This window comes from Trachymyrmex septentrionalis, unplaced genomic scaffold (genome assembly GCF_001594115.1).
Source record: "Trachymyrmex septentrionalis isolate Tsep2-gDNA-1 unplaced genomic scaffold, Tsep1.0 scaffold161, whole genome shotgun sequence".
Lineage (NCBI taxonomy): Eukaryota > Metazoa > Arthropoda > Insecta > Hymenoptera > Formicidae > Trachymyrmex > Trachymyrmex septentrionalis.
In genome coordinates, this window is record NW_017304770.1 from 1033247 (window position 1) to 1048205 (window position 14959).

General features: G+C 31.3%; 3 protein-coding genes across 5 annotated transcripts in view; 1 reads left to right on the forward strand and 2 right to left on the reverse strand.

The window, feature by feature from the left end:
* Positions 1-232: 232 nt before the first annotated feature.
* Positions 233-9824, reverse strand: LOC108746267. Its single transcript, XM_018482925.1, has 9 exons — positions 9756-9824; positions 6380-6692; positions 5406-6304; positions 4361-5183; positions 3526-3955; positions 3129-3271; positions 2791-2942; positions 2173-2559; positions 233-2065 (listed from the first exon to the last, which is right to left on the reverse strand). The coding sequence occupies exons 2-9, from the start codon at positions 6440-6442 to the stop codon at positions 241-243; spliced, it is 4722 nt and encodes a 1573-aa protein (XP_018338427.1). The 5' UTR covers positions 6443-6692; positions 9756-9824; the 3' UTR covers positions 233-240.
* On the reverse strand, positions 7156-9830 carry LOC108746268 (cytochrome c oxidase assembly factor 6 homolog). Its single transcript, XM_018482926.1, has 3 exons — positions 9759-9830; positions 7422-7572; positions 7156-7279 (listed from the first exon to the last, which is right to left on the reverse strand). The coding sequence occupies exons 2-3, from the start codon at positions 7560-7562 to the stop codon at positions 7187-7189; spliced, it is 234 nt and encodes a 77-aa protein (XP_018338428.1). The 5' UTR covers positions 7563-7572; positions 9759-9830; the 3' UTR covers positions 7156-7186.
* A 2277-nt stretch (positions 9831-12107) lies between these two features.
* Positions 12108-14959, forward strand: part of LOC108746258 (cullin-4A) — a 9164-nt gene continuing 6312 nt past the window's right edge. For all 3 annotated transcript variants that reach the window (XR_001939159.1, XR_001939158.1, XM_018482908.1), the window contains exons 1-6: positions 12108-12516; positions 13313-13676; positions 13754-13942; positions 14158-14304; positions 14411-14597; positions 14685-14877. Coding sequence is in view for 1 of the 3 variants with exons in the window: in XM_018482908.1 (XP_018338410.1) it covers positions 12108-12516; positions 13313-13676; positions 13754-13942; positions 14158-14304; positions 14411-14597; positions 14685-14877 (1489 nt within the window). In the remaining 2 variants the exon portion in view is untranslated. The remainder of the gene's footprint in view (positions 12517-13312; positions 13677-13753; positions 13943-14157; positions 14305-14410; positions 14598-14684; positions 14878-14959) is intronic.

A 14959-nucleotide genomic window follows, 5' to 3' on the forward strand; every position in this document is an offset into this window, starting at 1 on the left:
ATCAGACTGGAGAATATCGGATACCGGATATTTTTCGGATATCCGATCCCTATTAACATAAATCTACATGTTTAAGTCAATTCTGACAGAGCATAATAATTTTTTTGCAGATTTAAATATGTATAATACTGTTTAATAGCTCAATATCACATAGTTTTCAAAAAGTTTTTTATTTCAGAACTTTTAATATCAAACCAGTTAAGTTTATAAGTTAAAACGGGAAATGGGTAGAAAATTATACTATTTCCACTGCTGTATTATGATATCTCGTTTCTGCACCATATAATCGATCTCTTTCAAATATAAAATCACTCGTAAATCATCGTAGCTAAAGCCAGCTTTTTCCTGCAATTTCCTGAAGCGTCTCGTTTCTATTGCATGTATAACATCCGAAAAATTTTCATGGCTGTTGTGATCATCGTTCGTATCGTGAAGGAAGCATACATTTAAAAACTTGGATTCCTCCTTATGGAAAATACTATCATTATGATGAAACGGATTTTCGATCGTCACGTTAGAATCGCCATCCTGAATGGCATGTGTGAAATATTGTATAAACTCTATACTGTTATCGGCAATATGATTACGAATAACATCTAATAAAAATCGTTGGTATACTATTTCTTCGTGTTGCAATCGACGCGAGGCGGTACCGGTACATTTGTGGAATACATGCGTTTGCAATAATGTCGATATAATCTCGCGTATTTCGGCAATCTCGTCCTTCAGCAGAATTAAACAGCATCGCATAATTATTAATTTATTGCCGTCCTGCAGCTGTGCGAAACGATGCAAAACGAGCTCGAGGTACTCTGTCGCCATCAACCGCACGGACTGCTTCTCATCCATACATATATCGGATACGTGCAATAGTACTTCGTTTATCAGTGTTTCGCGTTTAGAAAATGCTAAGATCAATGAATTCTTCACGCGAGCTATGTTCGAATTCGCGACAGTTATCTCTACCTCATTAAACTTCTCTATTATCTCATCAAATTCCAGTTTGTTAGTCTCCAAACTAGCATGTCTTATAGTTCTCAATGTAAATGTTATTATTTCATCGAGAAGTAACTGATGATAATTGCTTCTTATCAATGTCAAATATTTGAGTATAAATTCCAACAAAGGGGCGCAATGCGACAGACTTTTTAAAAACTCGATGCCTTGTTCGGTGCAACTCGAGTTCAGAATATTGCGTATCGCTGTTTGTTCGAAATCATCAAATTTTGATCCAAATGTTTTAAAATATGCCACGAGTAGCTGCTCACAATATCCAACGAATTGAAAAAATCCTGGTTGGATTTTCTGCGATGATACTATACATTCAGTTATTGGTAAATTGTAATGGAAAGATAATGTATCTGTGAAGTGCGTATGAGAGGATGCTTCCTGTAGAAATAATGTTTCCAAAATATAACACGGTTGTGCAACTTTTTTATGTATGCGCATATTATTCCACGTCTCTATTATGTTGAAGTATCGACTATTTCCTAGATTTCCAGTCCAATAGACTTTGCCGTAGTCTTCTTTTATCTCGTGTACGAGATTACGTGTATCGTGAATAAACTTTTCTCTTAAATATTTACAAGTTAATAAGCACCCGTGCGACATATTATTGTCATGACTTGAAAGAATCTTCTGTCTGATCGCTTTTATCTCCGAATTGGTTTTGTTGAAAGGCGTGAGAGCCGTATACGCTTTCGCCGCTAATTGTCTGACGTGTATCATTGGATTATCGAGAAAAAAGAGCAACAAATGTTTGAATTTTGTTGCAAATATCCTCGCAGGATAATCGACAAGATCGCAGCCGCTCGTCGACAGCTTTGACAACACTATGAGCGTGTGTACGACGCTAGAATAGGATCGCAACGCCGTGTTTGAAGTTCCGCGTATTTTCGAGACATCTCGAAGCTGTGCCCACATATGACTCGTTAACATCGGATAGTGCGTAACAAAGTGATTGACGGAGTAACCATCGCCAAAATCAAATGTCTCATCACCTTTCTTGGTGCACTGTCCCACCAATCTCGGCACCACTGCGCCGTACAATTGCAAACTCGCATTCCTGTATAAATGCATTTTATAATAAAATAAGTGAATCAAAAAAAATATTTTAAAAATATCCAAAATATAATGGATAAATATTAAATCAACAAAACGATGTCGCTTTACCTTACAGTCCAAACATCGGATTCCATGTATTTGAAACACGTTAAACAAATGTCCTCCATATATGGAATTAATTGCGCGTGGATTTCCTTGTCAGCTACTAACGCACGCAGAAAATGCAGGCGTTTCGCCCATGGTGAGTCTTCTCCGGTCTCGACATTTCTAACAGTTGTCACCGAGATATTTTTCAACGAGTGCAATAATGTTCCCACTGCAAAATGTACTGTAGGCCGATTGTTCCGATTATCACTAACGACTAATTTGTGAAACATGATTGATAATCCAGCACCTCGTCGTGTTAAATGCAACGATTTTTTCGTATCTTCTTCTAACAAACACGTCAGATATATTTTTGGTAGCTCGGAGTACTTCTCTTCGTTATACAAACATCTAAAATAATTTTTTATTTAAATATAATTGTTTAGAATCATAACAATTATTATAAGAAATAATTTAATTAAATTAATTATTGCATTGTTAATGAATAAATTCATTATTGTTGTCTCACATCAAATGGTTGTCACATCAAATGATAACACATACTCATTACATTAATTTATGCATTAACTTATTTATATATTTATAAAATATATATTATAATATTTACGTATTTATAATTACTTGGATAAATTTGCAACGGTTACACCAGCACATTCTACTACGCCTTTATGCCGACACTTCAGTAGCACCATAACAATAATATCTATGGAACGTTTTACATGTGCATTGGACTGTATCAACATTCCAATTTCACTAGCGATCTCACATGATATCTATGTAAAAATTTTATTCGTTTAATTAAATGTAACAATTATCTTGTGTATATATATGTATATATATATGTGTGTGTGTATATGTGTGTGTGTGTGTGTGTGTGTGTGTGTATGATCTTGTAATGTGTGTATATGATCTCTATATAATAATATTAAACTAATCATGGCAAATAAGTGAACATATACCTTTAAGGACATCCAAATACACGAGATAAGTACTTGATGTGCAGGTGACAATTGTAATTCGTCATAATCAAAATCTTCTATTTCACTGGTTTTTATCTTTTCATCAATAGCCAATCCCATCTCCGCAAACGAGGAGGAATAAACTAAACATAAAATTATTGTACAGAAATCAGACAATTCCTATTAATAAGTGATATATTAAGGAAAAGTGACCTATTTTAATTACATAATCTTATTCATCAATAAAAATTTCTAATTATTACTACTAATAATTATAAGTTACTGATAAATTATTATAAAGTTCTAATACTGGAAAATTAATATTTTATATTTGGTGATGGTAGTAATCGTAAAATATAGATCAGATTTTTTAATATTATAAATATTGAATATATACCTGTATTTGATGCTTTGATAGAAAACGTGGATAAAAAGAACTCAACAGCGTCTTTTAAAAGACTGAGCAGTTTCTCCGTAAATTGTGGTGTTAAAACCCAATTCTCTGGACCACCGCGAAAAGCAACTGCTAATAAAGCGGTCAACACGCCATAAAATGGTCTATTTTTGACAATGGCTTTTAAAATATCATTTTTTATCTCTGCCAATTGACATTTAGCTTCATTCAATAGAAATTCTGAATAACTCGAGTAAACGAGAATATTATTATGCTCATTGTCGGAAAATATCGCAGCTGCGTTTTTAGAAACTTCATTAGAAACCTTGTTTAAAGGTATCCAATGTGCAATTATCTTTACGAGAATTGCTCCACTTTCAATTTTGTAAAATTTTGAAGAATTACAATGCTCCCACGCACAATTATAGAGTATCTAAAGTCAGAATTTTTTTATTATAATATTACTGTTAAAAGGAACTTATTCGAAAATTCAGAATTATGATTTTTGCTCAATTTTAAATTAGCATTTTTTCATAGAAAAATACATTTTAATATACAACTTTTACACTTTTAATATTCTGAATCTTGATAATTAAGCTATAATTTAAGTTTCTTTTACAATAATGTTAAAGTAAAATTCAATCCAGAATAAGAGATTTGTTCTTATCTAGTAAAGTTTAGACTAAAGATTTTTATTACAATTTTTATATATTAAAATCTATTGATTTCTAAAAGAGTTCACATTAGTTAAGGAATATATCTTTCAAGTTTTTCTTAACTCATATATGCGAAAGCATAAAAAATTTAAGGGAACACATAAGTATGACAAGCTTCTTACGCGTTTTTCCGTAGTTAACAAAGCATCCTTTCCAAAATATTCCAGAATGAGGGTGCTAGCTAGTTGTCTAACATCAATTGCAGAGTCTAGCACGAGTCTTAATAACAAGAACAAAGATTCCTTATTGGTAAACCTCCTACAAAGATTCCTTAAACCTCCAAGGAAAATTCCTTTTAGTAACCTACTTGAACTATCAGTGGTCTTCAAGTACTTATCGATCGCTACAATATTGTGAAGGCATTTTTTATGACGGGTGTAGTTCTTGTAGAAATTTTTATTTGTAAAAGAGAGTAAGATCCCATATAATTTTAAAGCGAGAATTTTGCGTTGATAGCACGAACCAATTTCGAAACAATCCAGGAAGTATTCGTGCAGCCAATTCATAAATTCAGAAATAGATTGTACACAATCGGTTTTAACGCTGATCGCTTTCAAGATGTTCGAACACAATATCCTGAAATATTTTATTATTCCTTCTCTCATAAGAATCGTTGCGGTATTGGCATTAAACCACAGAAATTGTTTTATCAGAAGAAATGGGTCTGCTTCGTTAATATTGATTAGCTCAACAGCACGATAACAAAGCACTGCAAAAGCATTCAATCGGATGATTTCTTCTTTGTTGTCTATGTAACAACCAATTTCGTGCGTTTGCGGCAGCTCTACATGTATTTTAGCGGCCATTCTTTGCAGATGGGAACGATAAAAGTATCCCTGCGTATCACTGCACAATTCCCATAAAAATGGCAAAATGTTTCTGTACATTTCAATAGTCGGTTCGAGCCAGTATGTAAACAATGATTGAAGAGCGTTGTGATCCACACTGTAAAAAAATTGTTAATTATATCGTATTAAATTCTAGAATGTGTATTAAAAGAAATTTTGAAAATTACACAAGACTTTTTCTATATTATAAGGAAATTTTACAGATAATTTTTTCACATAACTTTCTGCCTAAGAAGCAAAAAGGAATAAATTAAAAAATTATCGTTTATCATTAAGAAAAAATAAGTTTTTTATGATAAAGAATTATTTACAAACTTACTGCTTTCCCGACTCCCAGCGGTCAATAACGAATTTCATAACTTCCCCGAATATTTCCTTCCATTCGGCCTCGTTTAGTTTCCTTAAAATCGTCATATAAAGCTTTGTACCGCCGCAACGCAAAGAAATTTTTGTTAAACTATTGCATAATTCAAATAAAAAACACTGCATAGTTTGGACTTTAATATCATGTACTTGTAAAATTTCCGTTAGGATAATGTATTTTGTTTCGTTTTGCCACGACATGTCTTGAAGACATATCTGATATACATTATCTATGAATGTTTTTTTATGTTTCTGTAACATTATCCGGAGATACATGTTGAAAATTTCTGCGTTCTGCTTGCATAAATTATTAAGCACATTGGACCAATTGGAGAATATAATTGCTTCCAACTTTTGTTCTAAAACACAATTCTGTTTGTCCCAAAAGCGCACGTCCGTCGTATTCCTTAATCTCTTCAACCATACGAACAATACTCTATACGCGAAATAAGTATATCTCGTATATTTCATACAATTTCTATATATTACATCAAACATAATTAAAAGAGCGTCATATTCGAAGCACATCTCAAGAACATCTTTCCGATTCACCTGCAGATATCCATAAGCATTCAGTAACTTGAAGAGTTCGAGATCAGAAATGGTGTATTGCTTCTCGAGGAAACATAAATTGCACGAGTCCAGTTTTTGGAAACCAATTATGATGTCTTTGAGAGCGTGCGAGTCGCATTGCGTCGGAAGCAACGCATAGAATGCATGGCACGCCAAAAGAATGCGTTCATTCCCCAATTCGGAATTGTTACTGATTATCTTTATAATGTGCGCTAGTATTGTTTGCCATTCTTTCACACTTTTGTCCGTAGAATCGTACAAAGGTGCGGTACTTATCAATTTCTGAAAAGAAGTAGACAAGTCATTGTCTAATTGCACAATAAAACATTTCAATTAAATAATGAAGAAAATACTAACTCGGAAAATCGATATATCGTTTTGGCAGTTCTGCAATTTGTTGAACACGTCGTGCGGTTCCATTTTTTTTGCATCAGTGTTCAATATTTTGTATTCAGTAAAAACTATTATTTGTAATTTGACTGTTTCGTTCAGTTTGTTTTTCCTGCGAGATTTCTATTTCGTAATATATTGAGTAATGTTAAAATAATATCTTCAGTTGTGTAAGTTTTTATCTGCCATTTCGAGAACTGCTTGGCTTTTCTTATCGACCTGCTTCGATAAATCTGATCTTTCAGAACTTTGCACCAATTTCCCACCATCAAGACAAGTCCTGAAAGTAATAGAGAGTAATCACGTTCTCGTAATTCAGGATCGATTCAATGATAAGGGAGAAGAGAAAAGGCAATTGATATATAAAGGTAGTCAAATTATGATTAAAAGTCGCAAAAAAACTGCGCAACAAAATTTTAAAACTTTTTTTCAAAAAAATTATTAGTTAAAGTATAATACAAAAGCCTGTGATGGAAATAACTACTAAATTAGAGTTTAGTACATTGGAGATGATATTTTGGAACGTAGAAATTTGAAAGAGAGAACGAATTACTTCAGAGCTTCTGTAAAATACCGGTTAAGGATAATAGAATGTTTAATAAAACCATTGTCTTGTTATTTTTAAGCATCTTATTTATTATAATTCAACAAGTAAAAATAACAATGTCCAAAAACATTCGAATGGATAATGTATGAAATTAATTGTTTAATAGTAAATATTAATAGTTCAATCATGACTTGCTATGAATACAGTAAAATCGAAAGATTAGTATCTTATGTTTTCTTTGGTTCTTCAGGAACATACCCCCCCGTCTCTATTTGCTCTTTGAACTTCAAGTAATCTCGCTTACGATCAAAATGTTTCACCTGCATAAAAGTGGCATAGAAGAGTACTTGTTAGATAGTAAAAAAAAAGGTTCTATTATCGGTATTAAAAATACACAAAGTAAACATTAAATCAAGAAATCTTTAGAAATGCTGACAAAAAAACACTGTCTGTAATACCTACCCATTGAGTTGGGCAGAATTTTTCATATTGTTTCCTAAATTCTATACATTCCACTTGAGATTTGCCTTCATCAAGACATTGCCAATATTCGTCCCTGCGACCCCAGCACTTCATGCGCTCTTCTTTGTTTGGAAAAGACATTCTGTAATGTGAAAATACAAAAGGAATTATTAAATATATTTAATACATACATATATGTATATATATCGCTTTCTTAAAAGTGACAATTTAAAAAAATAAGTTTTTCAGAAAAAGGAAAAAACTACTTTTCAACTTAACAGAAAATTGACTAATCAAATAATTTCAGCAACAATATATCTTTAACATTAAATGTATCATTTTTATCATTTACATTTCTCAACTCTTAAAATACATCCTTTTTGATGTTATGCTTCAACAATTTTTTTAAAGTAACTTTTTATAAAGTTTACTTTTGATAATTAACAGGATAATGTTTATATTTAACTCATGAAAGTAATAATTCGATAAATCATTTTTTAGTTATGTCACTTCTAAAGTAAGGGAATGATACATATGCTTGCAGAAATATCCATTTGCTTCTCATTATATTATTGTCTTATAATAATATTCCTAGTTTTATTTAGGTATAAAGAGAAATGTATAGTATAAATTTTAACTCTATTGATGATTTCATGTATGAGGTCTTCATATATATAACAATTTTAGATAACACTTTTGTGGTTAGATTACCAGATAATACTCTGGCAATCTAATTATTATTGATAATTAGACATTTCCTATCATTGTAATAATTATATAACTAAACATGAGAGAAATACGAAATTCAATAGAGAAATTCGATACACTTACCTATAATATTTATTCTTTTATTAGGACGAATCTATTAAAAATTCACTCACTCACTTTTTTAAACTGCTACAGTATCATTAAAAAATTCAACAAAACATATAAAATTATTAATTAAAACTAAAATGCAATGGAAAGCAGTTAACTATTCAATTATTGCAAAAGATTTATGTTCTTCAAACAAAAAATTACAAATCAAACAAAAAATTAGTGAATGTAAAAATAATCTTTTATATAATATGTACTTTTAGAAAAAGAAAAATATATTTTCATATGGTGTACTAATCTTTTTCTTTGCCACTAATCAAATCAAAATTATCAAAGTGTCATAATACATATTTATATATATTATATATATATATATATATATATACACACCAAATGTTTCTTGTATATCTTCTTATCATTTAAAATATTAAATACTTAAATATTAAATATAATTAATTAAATTAATTATTAAATTTAAGTATCATACTTAAAATTAAGAAAGCACAAGAAATATTTTTGATAAATGTAATTAAATATTAACAATTTAAAAAATAGTAAATTAAAAAACTGATAAATACCTCATGCTTGCAGTAATGTATGACAATTATTTTGAGAAGCAAATTAATCTCAACAATAAAAAATGATTGGTTAATAATTTGCTAAAATAAAATGATATAAATAAATATTATAAAATTTAAGATCATGTATATATATTTTATAATATAATAATATATTAATCTCTGGAGAAATATAAAAGATTATTTGACTTAGTCTATCATACAAAAATCTTATTTAAAAAAAATCAATTACACAAATCTACTAATGTAGCAATATATGTATATATAATCCATAAATATAAATATGATGTTCAAAAATATTCTATGTCATATGTAATGTAATGTGTAATCTTTAATGCAATGCATCAAGAATGTAAATTATTAAGAATTATATCTCAATATTTTCCAATTAAATAATACAACAGTAAGTGGTACATGAAATAAAATTATATATTTTAGAAAATAATATGACAATATACATTCCGGTAAAGAGGTATTACATATTCCCGTTACCATCACTCACTAAACAGCTCTATTAATGTTAACTTCAAGTTTATTTCTGAATGAGCAAAAATAGATTTTCGAAAAGCGTATTTGCACGATTCACGATTATATAATTACAAAATAACGGAAAAATAATACAAACTTGACCAATAAAAAAATAGGGTGTTATAAATATAAATCATCATTGCGTTAACCTATTTACGAACAATTAATCTAAAAAGCTAACGAAATAAACCTAATTTTTCTTTCTTATTTCTAAAGTGTGAGATAACCTTCAAATTTTTCATTTATATGATTATGTAATATCGAAAGATTCAATCAAGATTGTAATGTGCTACGTGTAAAAAGATAATTCCTTTTTCTTTTAAAAAATATCTTAAACTATCCTAATATATATATTTTATAAATATGTAATGTCTTAATAATGGTATTTTGCAAATCATTAGATTCGACTAACCTGAGTCGTAATAATGTAGAAAACAGTTCTTAACAACTATTTTATACTATCTCATGTCATCAGAGCAGTCATTTAGCTCAGTCCTATTCAATTTAAGTAAAGAATCAATATCGTCGTACTATTAGTGAGTTCTAATTGCAAAAATCATTTGCCATTCATCAAACCGGTCAAACCTTAGGTCTCGCTAGGATTCGTACTAAATGATCTAAACTGCATAACCTCTATACTAAGCTTTCACAAACTACATCTAGAATTAGCAGATTGCTTAATTAATATGACGTTTTTTACAATTGCGTTAATTGTTTGCATCTTGAAACTGGATTTGTAACTTTAGGAAATTAAAGAGAATTAATAAGCATAATAAAGATAAGGCAAGAATTTAATCTAATTTTCTTTTAGCTACATTTTTTTTCTATATTTTTATTTATTTGTCTATTTTTCTTCGATCTACTATCGTGTATCGTAAAGACACATTTGGAATATTTGGACACATTCGAATAAAATAAAATCCATTCTACAAACGCGTAAGTACAGTGATGTAGATGCGAGAATTGACCAATCACACAATAGAATATTCTCCTCATATTCGACTGTGATTGATCAATTCTTTTAACTATACTATTGTACTTACAATGCTTACGTAATTGTAGAACGGGCTTAAACATAAAAAGAACATTGGAAACAGTTTCTAAGACGGTAAACGACGACTAGGCTTACCGAGCGATTGTATATGATTGGTTGGATCTATAAGTAACAATCAATTATGTTCATTTACTCGAGCAGGCTAGCCGCTTTGTCAACTTGAACGCGCTCAATGAGGCCGAGCAAATGAACACAGGGTGCTTTCCATTTGATGACACAAGTCGACAAATGTCATTCTATCTTTGTCACTCTCTGAATGTCAACAAAGATAGAACGATGCTAATGTCGACTTGTGTCATCAAATGGAAAGCATTCATAATTGATTGTTATTTAAGATGTCTTTTCATGCTGACGATCGACGATCATTTTCGGCATCAAAAACACTTGTTTTTTTGGTCAATGTTGTTTTGGTCAAAGTTGCAGGTCAATTGGGCCTGTTCTCTCTCAGGTTTTTTTCTCTCTCTGGTAAAAGTAAGTTTGTACCAATGTTATTTGTAGTGATGTAGTAGCAAATTTTAACAACAATCTAGCATCTCAGCTAGGATCTCTTTATTATTATGTATCATTTCTTAAAGAGAGATTTAATGCAACGCTTTTTATCAGAAGAACTTCCAAAGTTTATGAAAGATGTCCAACACTCTTCCCGATGAATCCAAGAAGCTATCACGTTAGTTTTTCTGAGCTCCCTGTAAAGTACACTAAGAAGTTTTCGTCACACTAGTCATACATAAGTAAAGAGACAAACTCCTCTCCAACTTGCCGAGAGTGCTACGAAAATAATTCCTTACTGGATCGTCACTCTCGCGAGTACGTAACCTACCATTTCGTTTGCATCGGATTTAACGAATAGCGATATAAGTGATAACCAAAGATTCCTACGTGTGTAGGCCGATTGTCAACATTGTCATACTGAAGAATACTAGAATTTAACTGAAACGTATATGTATAATACATACTAATGTTGAATACATTCAAGTATACTGAGGTTGATCCAGTAATTTAAGCATACCTATTACAGCATGGATTCCTAATTGCTCTAATTTCATTACTATTCTTTAAGTTATTTTATTATAAGGAATCTTATTAGTTTTTATAATTTATCAAATTGTTATATTATATTAATTATTATAAAACAATTATATCATCGAATTGACATCGATTCAAGATTGATTCCATTGTCGCTTCTTATTGGGTTATATCTAATTGCTATATATTTTTAGATCTAATGGTATAGGCCAATGGATGCATTCAGAACGACTATCGCTCACTAAGCGCTCAGTGAGCTCTTACTTGATTGGAATATCATATTTTAGGATCTAATGGAATATGCCAATCAGATGAAAGAGCTTATTGGGCGCTCAGTGAGTGGTTGACGTTCTGGATGCACCCAATCAGATGTAGGACTGAATGCACCCACTACATCACCTCAGTAATTTCTTAATTCTATGGCACTGTCACATGCAGCGCTGTAATAAATTTTTTTTCTCAATGTATACGTATATAGAATGTAGTAAACACATGTCTGCTGAGTAGCGGAGAGAAACGAAATACTGAGTATGAGAGAAAAAGAGAGAGGAGGAACATTCTTGTTTGATATGTGTAATCGAGCAGTATTATTTGGCCCAAAGTAAAAGAAGCTATGTGGCTGTGTCGCTGTGTCTCTGTCTCTCTGCATTAAATGAAGGACGAGCGATCAAACGATGCGCGCATATGTCTAAGCATTGCGATATCGAATTTCTGTGTGTTAGACGGGTGAAGAAGGTGGCCGCCACCGCCGCCACCGTCGCCGCTGCCACCGCCACCGTCGCTGCCACCGTCGCCACCGTTGCTGCCGCTGCCGATCATACGGCGGTGTTGGAGTACGCGAGCGCAGCTGAGTGCTGCAAGCTGGCTGCAGCCGTGAGCATTGCCCATCCGGACGAAATCGACGCGATTAGGGTTGACGAGATCATCATGACGGATACGGCGTCTGCAGCTGCCGCTGCGGCTGACACGCAAAAACGGGCCAACTTTTCGGCGTTGACAGTCGGTAATCCGAACGGCGTCAGCAAAATATCGCCGAGCCTTACGAATGCGAAACCCGGTTCTGCAAAGAAGCTCGTCATCAAGAACTTCAGAAGTAAGTTACCGGACGCGGCACGCTAACCGATCTTGACCTAACCTCAAACATCAGCTGCTTCGTCTCGCGAGTACAGCGAGCCCCAGAATGTTTCGACTCCTTTCTTGTTCTTTGTTTTTTTTATTTCTTGTCCTTTATTTTTTTTTTTTTGCTTCAGACAACTTAAATTTTTTAGGCTGCACTTCGTAGATTTAAAGTCATTTTCTTGCGTCATACTTAATTAAACAACACATAACCTAAGCTGTAAATCATAATAATAGTTCAATAGATTAGCTTTGCTTTTTTGTATTGCCAAATCATGCAGTTCTTTGAAATTAATTATGTGATTTGATGTGACTTACATGGAAAACACATTGACGCGTTAAATGTCTATTTATAGATAATTGTTGCAATAATGTTACAATCTATCAATGTAGAAATCTATAAATGGATAATTAAGTTTGACTTGACATTTCGCCTTTCTTGCGTTTATGTAGATCATGCATTATAATGTGAGAGAACTACGATTTCGTAATTAAATAGCATAAGAAAGTAATATCTTAAAATTATGTGCTTGAATAAATTAAATTTTTTTAATATACATATATTGTATATAATTTTTATTATATATATGTGCTTTTATATGCTGCTACAATATATTATATAAAATTATTTTCATTAACTTTGAAGAAATTAATTTATGAGAAATTTAACTGTAGGAAATGTTTTCTAAAAGAGTTTCTTGAAAAATATTGGAAATATGCTAAATTTTATTCTATTGCTTTACTTAGTTTGTAATATAATAATTCTTTTATAGGTAAACCTAAATTACCAGAAAACTATCAAGAAGAAACATGGGAAAAATTACAGGAGGCTGTGGTTGCTATACAAACCAGCAAAAGTATCCGCTATTCTTTGGAAGAACTTTACCAGGCAGTTGAAAATATGTGTAATCATAAAATGGCATCAACACTTTACTCAAATTTAACTATTCTGACGGAATCTCATGTAAAAGCTAATATCGAGCAGTTTCTGGCGGAATCTATGGACAGACATATATTTTTGAAGAAAATGAATGAATGCTGGCAATCACATTGTAGACAAATGATAATGATCAGGAGCATCTTTCTGTATCTTGATAGGACATATGTTTTACAAAACCCGAGCATTTCATCGATATGGTAATAAAGCAAAAATATTGTCAGAAATAAATCTCACAATTAATGATTCATACACTTCATTTAATCTCTTCTTTCAGGGATATGGGATTGCATCTTTTCAGATTACACATTGTGCTGAATAGTTTAGTGCAAACGCGTACCGTTGAGGGTCTTCTTATGCTCATAGAAAAGGAACGACAAGGTGATACTGTAGATCGAACGCTTCTCAAATCATTGTTGAGAATGTTGTCGGATCTACAAATCTACCAAGAGGCCTTCGAAACGAAGTATGTTATGATAAATCTAATATTATCTATATATTGTCGGTTGATTCATTGTCATTGACATCATTGACATTATTAGCATGTACATTAATATCAATTAGTAATAACAAGCTGATATAACTTTTACGATTATAGATAATGTATTTATTTTTATTTTATAGTATTGTTTGCCACTGCAAATATTTCAATATGTGAATTATTATAATTATTTTATTTAGGTTTTTAGTGGCTACAGAAAGATTGTATGCTGCCGAAGGTCTACGATTGATGAACGAACATGATGTTCCTGAATATTTAGCTCATGTGGATAAACGTTTGCAAGAAGAGAACGAACGACTGTTGCATTATCTTGATACGTCGACTAAGTAAGTTTTTTTTATTGCTATCGTGTGTATAATTATAATATACCATATATAATTCAGTAATTAAATAGAGTATCATACAATTTCATAAAATTAATTATATTTTCAGATGGTCACTCATACATACTGTAGAAAAACAATTACTGTCTGAACATATTACTAGTATTTTACAGAAAGGCTTAAGTGGGTTGTTGGATGAAAATAGAATTAGCGATTTATCATTACTTTACAACTTATACAGTCGGATAAAAAATGGCCTTGTGGAGCTGTGTTTGAATTTTAATTGTTATATCAAAGTACGTTTTTGTTACATTAGCAATTGATCTTAAATATGTATAATGAACAAAATTATGAAATGTCATCTTTTTAAATATTTTTTTTAGAAAAAAGGCAAAACGATAGTTATAGATCCAGAAAAAGATAAAACAATGGTACAGGAACTTTTAGATTTTAAAGATAAAATGGATAATATAGTTAATACATGCTTTCATAAAAATGAAAAATTTGCAAATAGCTTAAAAGAAGCTTTCGAGGCTTTTATTAATCAAAGAGCAAATAAACCAGCAGAATTAATAGGTAATATATATATGATATATTAATATAATTATATTAACTGTAAACATTAAAAAACAATATAAATAATTATTTAGGAAATTCT